This window comes from Ursus americanus, chromosome 20 (genome assembly GCF_024610735.1).
Source record: "Ursus americanus isolate L20-20 chromosome 20, mUrsAme1.1.p, whole genome shotgun sequence".
NCBI lineage: Eukaryota > Metazoa > Chordata > Mammalia > Carnivora > Ursidae > Ursus > Ursus americanus.
This window is the reverse complement of record NC_142146.1, coordinates 50,698,572-50,706,123: the sequence shown is the minus strand read 5'-3', so window position 1 is coordinate 50,706,123 and position 7,552 is coordinate 50,698,572. Positions and strand designations below refer to the sequence as shown.

Below are 7,552 nucleotides of genomic sequence, written 5' to 3'. Positions count from 1 at the left end.
GTTTTTCTAGAGTTTTCCAATTCACAATCAATTGGGGGGGGGAGAATTTGAGTGCATTGGGACCTGAGGTGTTGGGTAGGTCAACAGGGGGGTGGGTGGTCTCAGAGCACCACTGGTTTCAGTTAGGCATAAAGGAATTGAGTCTAGCAAGATTATTTCTGTTCAATACTAATACATGGCTCTTAGAGGCAGAATACGCCATGGCCAGTGGCACTACTGTGAGCAGAGATTTTCATACTTTAATATGTATAAGAATCACCTGCAGGTCTCATTAAAATCAGATTTCATTCGGTAGGCTTGGGGGTGAGGCCTGATAGTCTCCATTTCTAACAAGCTCCCTGGAGACACTGATCCTGCTGGATCACTTTGAGTGGCAAAAATTCACAGCATCTATACTACTCTTCCAGAAGTCTAGAAATGAGATGTTTGGCCAAGAGCTGGAGGCCATGACTTTCTCATCAAGTCAGATGTTAAGCAGTTGTAAGGATTTAAAAGATTATTTAACTTGTAAGAGACCCATTATCTCCTTCTGTAAAATTACAGGTCTGGTCCAGGAGATGTGTCAGGTCGTTTCAGAATGATAAAATTTAAGGATTTTAAGATGACACTCATTTTTATTTTGGCTGCTATGTCCTGTATTTTCCCTCATAAACAGTTAACAAAAATCAGAAAAAGTTTTATTACACTGGATTACTCCCAAAGGTCACCACTGAGTTGTGCTTTGCGTTCTTTGAGGCCAACATGATAGCTATTTTTTTAAATGTCAGTTTCCACATTCTTCCTCCATAATTCTTAAAACACTATTCAGATTTGAATTTTCTTTTAACTTTAAGGAAAATTCTTAGGAATATTGAGTCTGTGGGATTAGTTACCTATTGCCCAAATGAAAATGTAGTTCCTATGATTTCACATTTTTCAGAGAAGCTGTAATATTCTTAAGTAGAGGGTGATCTTTTAATTGGAGCCAATCTCATACACCGCACCCTTGTAAGGAGCAATCGCTAGTAACAATATCAAAATATATTTAACAGAGAACAAATTCTTTCCCTTCTCAGAATAGAATTGGAGTCAGCTCCTTCCTGTTTATTTCCATTATCAACATCTTTATTCAGAACTTCATGTAACTCTTGTCTGGACTACTGTACTGATCTACCAACTTGTGCTCCGTCTCCAGTCTTTTCATTCCGTAATAATTCATAAAGCCCTGTCAGATTTCAACAAAGTGCATGCCTCTTCTAGTCAAAATGCCACAAAGGGCTTTATTCAACACCTTCATGCTATGGAGTCAGGTTCTTAGCACTTCCTTCACCAAATATTTTCTACCCTTCTCATATCTGTACCTCTTTATACATCCTCGCTATCTGGTATACCTTCTTCTATAAAACCCTACCAATTCTTTACGACCTATGATAAATACCAATTCTTGCTAAAAATGTTCCCCGATTCTTCCAACAAGAAGTTGAATTCATGTAACACCTTGCTTTTGATTCTCTTCTCAACATCTACTGCCCTACATTACCATTTTAGTATATGCTTCCTCTCACTCTACTATACAATTCTCGAGACTCTGTAGTCTGTCTTCATTATTGTAACTCTTACAGTGCTTTTTCAATTCTCTGTATCTGTTGAAAAAATGAGTGAATGTATAATAGATCTTCACTATTATTCTACAGATCAAGATGCTCAGAAACTGTGTAAGTTTTAAAATTATTCCTTGGTCTTAATTAGTATTTCTTTTGGATAAATTACTTAATCTCTGTGACACAGTATTCTCTTATATATTTTAGGGTGGGGGTAGGGGTGTCTAGTAAATTTTTTTACTCAATGGATATACAGCATTATGGATATGAATGCTGGAAAAGAAGGAAATCTTCTGACCTTCTGGATCATGGTAAATATTGTCATAGGATTTGTGTGTTTCAGATTCAACTACTGTGTTGTTTAGAAAGTTTTATGTGTGAATTAAGAATAAACCAAGATGACATAATTTAAGATTCTAAAGATGCAACCTAATTATATTGGCTTCACGATTTATTGCTAATATTTTCAAAAGGAAAAGTAGAATTTCTTCCTGAAGATACCACAGACACCACCTTAGGAAGGCTGCCATTATTGTCTGTCATGGCCTGGGGACCATAAAAAGTGTCCTGTGCAAGGTACAGTGCACATACATTATTTTCTTGAAACATGAAAGTGAAAAAGTAAAAAAAAAAAAAATCTATAATCATTGTAGGATTTGTGAACTTTGGGCACATATTAAATTGCTTTCCTGTGCTCCATGAAATACAACATGATGGCCAGGAATTCTCAGCTCCAGTACATTAACCCTTTTGGGTTACTAGGTTGCCCTATCAGTGCAATACCATAATAATCGTAAGAACCTTACAAGATGAAGCTTGACAAAACTTGTTCCATAGTCAAAGAAATTAGCTATAATTGATCTGTAGTATTACAAAAACTTTTCAGACTAACGGAACATTTAAAAAAATCTTAGTTTTACATAATTTTCAACATTAATGTCTCTTCCAGTCAATTCCATTGCCAGGAAATATAACTTTTAAGTAACTCTAAGTATAAATATGGTAATTTAATTTAATAAGACTTTCGAAAATTACTTGAGAAATCTATGTTAACTATAGAAGAATACTCCTATCTTTGTCTACCAGTAGTAGTTTAAGAAGAAGAAAAAACAAATAGGGTTATAATTCTGTGAGGAATATTTTCTGTGATATTCTTTTCTTTTTGCACCTATCAATCCTTCCATTGAGGTCATGGAAAACATATGCATATAGAGAAATCAAAACTAATAGACTTAAATTAATATCCATTATATGCATTTGAGAGCTTTAATTTGCTATCGTATTCACTACTTCCTTAACATTCCTGATCCTGTTTCATGGTAGGAGTTAGCTCATTAGTGAGAACATCGAAGAAAGTTTGTGTTCTTAAACCCCCTTTATATATGCTAATGTGATTCTCTTTTCTTTAAGTGTCTTTCTTTAGAAGATGCCAGAACATAGCTTAGATGGCTCCATTCAAGTGGTCTAGTTTGAAACAAATGTAAATATTGTCTCTTTGTTTATCCATGGAATTACCTCTCTAATATACTTGTGGAATATAACACAGCCTTACTGCACATTCTGACTCTATTCTCAGAAAGATTATTTACATAATTACTCATTATAATGCAAGAGAGTAACAGCAAAGAAACCAGGTTTTGCACTGATGGCCTTTACATTGCTTTAGAAAAGCTTATGTGTGACTTTCTTTACAAATTTAAATCTGTTCATAATTTAGGAAAAATGTATCCCCATGGCTCCTGAAGGGAGCTGAAATTGCGAGACTGTGGAAAAACATGTATCATCTGATGACAAAGACTGCTGCCCCAAATATTCTTGTATGCTTTTACTAAAGTTTTCACTAGCTTTTGCCATCTACCTTATGTCACCAGTATTTGCAATAAACATGCAAATACCAGATCAGAAACATCGAGGTTCCCAGAGTGTGGCATGAGTACTACCATCATTATACAAGACGAGTTTAGGGGGTACACCAATCAACATTTCGTATTTTAATAGATACACATTTATTTTAAAGTATTAGGAAAAATATACCCAGCAAATCAAACTCATTACTCTACAATTATTCTTTCTTGGGTCAAGTTTTCTTTTTACATAACTTTAAGTTTAAAAAGTGAATGCATTTAAAGAAAATATTAGGTAAATACTCTGTAGGGCTTCTGTCATGATGGAGGCTGGGGAAATCTGATGAATGGAAAAGTGGAAATGGAGGTGGAAAGTTAACAGTGGTCTGGTTTTAGCTCTGTCACTAATTAGCTGTGATGTTTTAGCCAAGTCAGACCTCTTTGGGCATCTATTCCTTATTTGGAAAGAGATGGTTGGGGGTCAGCATTCTATGATGTTTTGTTCTCTTGTCAAATGCCATTATAGGGAATACTGATCTCTATAAAGCGAAACTCAGCATCCTAAGCCTTAACACAAGACGTACTTACTTACACTAGTCAGGGAAATCAGCAGACCTAATGTGAAAATTTCCTTTTCTTTTTGAGGTTAAAATACTCTACTGGTAGATTACACTAATCTTTTGAAAGATTAGACATAAACCTGAATTTACTTAGTAGCTTTACTTTTTTTTTTTTTTTTCCCCAGATGGGAAGTACCTTTGGATTCTCTAATGAATATGAGAGCCAAACAGAGGAGAGTTTTACGTGCCATATTTCGCATGTGTTACTATATCCTCATATGGGAGTAAGAAGCCTGGATGTCCCTGATACAGTCAAATGAAGAATTTAAGTAAAGTCAGTCTTGAAAGAAAAATACATTTCATTTTGAAGGGGAAAAAGATAGGCAAACACTAGCTTAAGGTAAAGAGTTATGTTTTAAGAAATAGGAGGGGCCTAAAGCTTTATAACTTAAAATAGCTGGTTTGGTTGCTGGTTTTAATTTTTCACTCTGAAAATAGAAAATATGTTAACCAGTTGCCCATCTTGGGGAGTAATAAAATGGGAACTCCAAATTAGCACTATGTGCCTCCATAGAACAGTCTTGAACTAGTTCTTTTCCCAATGGTTGAAGGATACAAGTTCAAATAAAAATCTGACTGTGATTACCAAAAAGCATTCAATGTAGAAAATCTCTACCAAGAAATATTTGTATGGTCAGCCAGGCTCTTTGTTTTTGAAAAAGAATAATCTCTATAGTTTGAAAAGTAAACCACCTTTTCCTTGAACTGGAGTTGCTGCCCTTTTTCTAGAAGGTCCCAGGTTCACAGGGAAGACTGCCTTCTTGAAGGGTACCTATCATTACTTCTGGCCTAAAAAGAAATTAGATCAACCAATTAGATTGTGATATGAAAAAGAGAAGGTTTCTATGAAGATGATGATGAATTCTGTGAATATTTGAACTAAACATTTTGGAAATTATCAAATTTAGGTTGAAAGTACTTCCATTTTCTATTTGGTATATGAATTACATCTATTTAACTCATTCAGCTCAACAAACAAAGGAACAAACACCGACAGAACCAACACAATCTGTTTTTTGTGGAAATATATCTGCTTGTAATGGTGAAAAAAAAAATAGCAAAGATGCTATGAGTGAAAATTTTTACCTATGATCTCTAAAAGGGCATAGTCATAGAACACATCTAAACATGCAATATAGAAATAGAGAAATTGGCCCTCTGGAATATCAACAACTTCATTATCTGCTGCAATTTCAAAGGTCTCTTAGGAAATGTAGCTTGACAAATCCTAGTTTCTCCAATTACCCTATTAAAGATATCTATAAACATGCATTCTTGATCTGTGATAATAATTTGACCTTTGTCATCCTCACTCACAGCGCATCTCTGGCGCACTGGGGAAGACCAGGCGTGCTGCGTGGAGCTGCTCTCGACTGGATCAGTCACTGCTGACTCAGTCTCCTCCGCAGAATGGCAGCCAGTCTTCGTCTGGTCTCATTTACCGAAGATGCTCCACCCCTGGGAGGATGGGGCTGGGGGACAGTGGGCAAACCTGAGCTGCTGACCCTCTTGGACTGAGCCGAGGTTGGGGAAGCGGTGGGTTTTGACACTCTGTGCAGGCTGGGGATTTTGATTCCTTTTCCAGAGTTCGGGCTCAGGAGGCTTCTCTCTCCCTGGTGACTGACCACGGCAGCGGACGAGGTGAGGCTGCCCTGGTGAAGGGAACACCGTGACAAAGGTGAACTTCCACTGAGCTTCCTGAGCTCCAGAAGCTGTTCTCTGGCTTGACCCAAAGCCTCTGTCAGTTCAAAGCGTTCTTCACACTCTCTACGCACTGTTTCCTGAAGAAAAGTGTTCTGAAATGAGAAAAGACAGGGGAAAGCATCCCTAGCTTTAAACTGTACATATGGAAAATGGTTGGTAATAGAAGTGGAGAACTGAACCAGAATCAAAAGTCTTGTCTTTGACTGTCTTTGTGGATACTCTTACCACATGGGACAGACAAGTCGAAAACGCAAATGATTTGTGAAGCTGGAAGGAACTTTAAGAGGACATCTGGTTCAACCCTTGCAGTTTGCAGAATAGGAAACAAGAGCCAGGATCACTCAGATAGGTAGTGGGGGGCTGGGGCTGAAACACAGATCTTCTAAAGCCTACTTTAGTGGAGTTTCAGCTTGTAGGCACATGTGATGTCTAATAGTTAATATTTGTAGGGGCAAGTATGTTATTCTATAATGAAGGTAAACTGCAATACATAAGACAGATAAAATTGCTTGAATTATAAGACAAAGTGTTAAAAATATCAGCTATGACATTTAAACAATAAAATCAGTTACTTTATATGATGCTTTCTCAATAGAACTTAAATATACTGATCATTTGCTATTTGTGAGATATATACCAAAATAAAGAAGAACATCTTTTGCTTTTAATGCCATTCAACAATCATTTATCAAGTCACTAGAAGCTGTAGATACAAGAGTGGATACGATACCTGCCCTCAAGAAGTTCGCAGCCTCATGAGTTTGAGCAGAGCCATTGTTTTATGTCTCTAACAGAATTTGGAGCCAAGAGTAGAAGCTTTGGGGCTGAAGATAAGGAAGAACTTTTTCATAGCCAGAGCTGTCCGGAGGATACTTTGAAGGGTTGAGTCTCACTTGACTGGGATATACTGGAGCAAATTAAAGCTTTGAATGTGTGCCTAGACTAGAGATCACTAAGGCCCCCTCAAATTCTGAAACTCTACAGTTTAGGTTGAAGAGTTACCCATCTTTCATCTATGGAATTCATACAAATTACTTCAAAGCCCATGGTAAGAATTAGGTCTTGGATCTTTCTAACCTCCTGACATTCATGTCTGTAGAATGTGTCAAAAGAGGTTGAAAAGGAAACAATTTAAGGCAGTACACAATTAAAATGGTTGTGCCATAGGATTCTTCAACTAAAAATGAATTTCCATCAGGTTAGTTTGTTTGTAAAACTATCCAAGGCATTTCCAAATCTGACTCTCAGTGGGAAGTGTTTACTTACTACCTAAGGCTTCACTGACTAATCTGCTGTCAGTGGAACTAAATAACAAAGCATCCGAGAAAGTAGCATCTTCCGGTATTTGAGTTTTTTGGGATTATGATCAGAACTCTATTCGATTCCAAATTTGGTAATCAGAATTGAAGAATATGGCACAATTCCAGATGAACAGTTGCTCCATAATTTTCTATAAAATCAACAGCATGTCTGGATCAAACAAAGCCTCATCATTTACATATGTTATTAACATACATATATAATATATAATATATAATGTTAATATATAATCATATATTTTTTTAAAATCATGAGGGTTAAGTATTTGATTCCAGTTAGGTTGGTTTTTTTTGGTGGTGTTGTTGTTTTGTTTTTGTTTTGTTGTTGTTGTTTGGGGTTTTTTGTTTTTTTTTTTTTGAGGAATTGGAGACCAAGGATGGTGTTTGTGGCTTTCTCATCTGGTTTTCATTAACTCTACCCAAAATACTTGTTGAAAAGGTAAGGGAGGGTGGGCTAGAGAAGATTAATCAGTTGCTATGTTAAG

At 36.4% G+C, this 7,552-nt stretch overlaps 1 protein-coding gene across 2 annotated transcripts in view; it reads right to left on the bottom strand.

Moving 5' to 3' along the window:
- Window positions 1-2,705: 2,705 nt before the first annotated feature.
- Window positions 2,706-7,552, bottom strand: part of LEKR1 (leucine, glutamate and lysine rich 1) — a 171,444-nt gene continuing 166,597 nt past the window's right edge. For both annotated transcript variants that reach the window (XM_087870309.1, XM_045811980.2), the window contains one exon: window positions 2,706-5,840. In XM_087870309.1, the coding sequence (XP_087726435.1) occupies window positions 5,427-5,840 (414 nt within the window). In that variant the 3' untranslated portion in view covers window positions 2,706-5,426. The remainder of the gene's footprint in view (window positions 5,841-7,552) is intronic.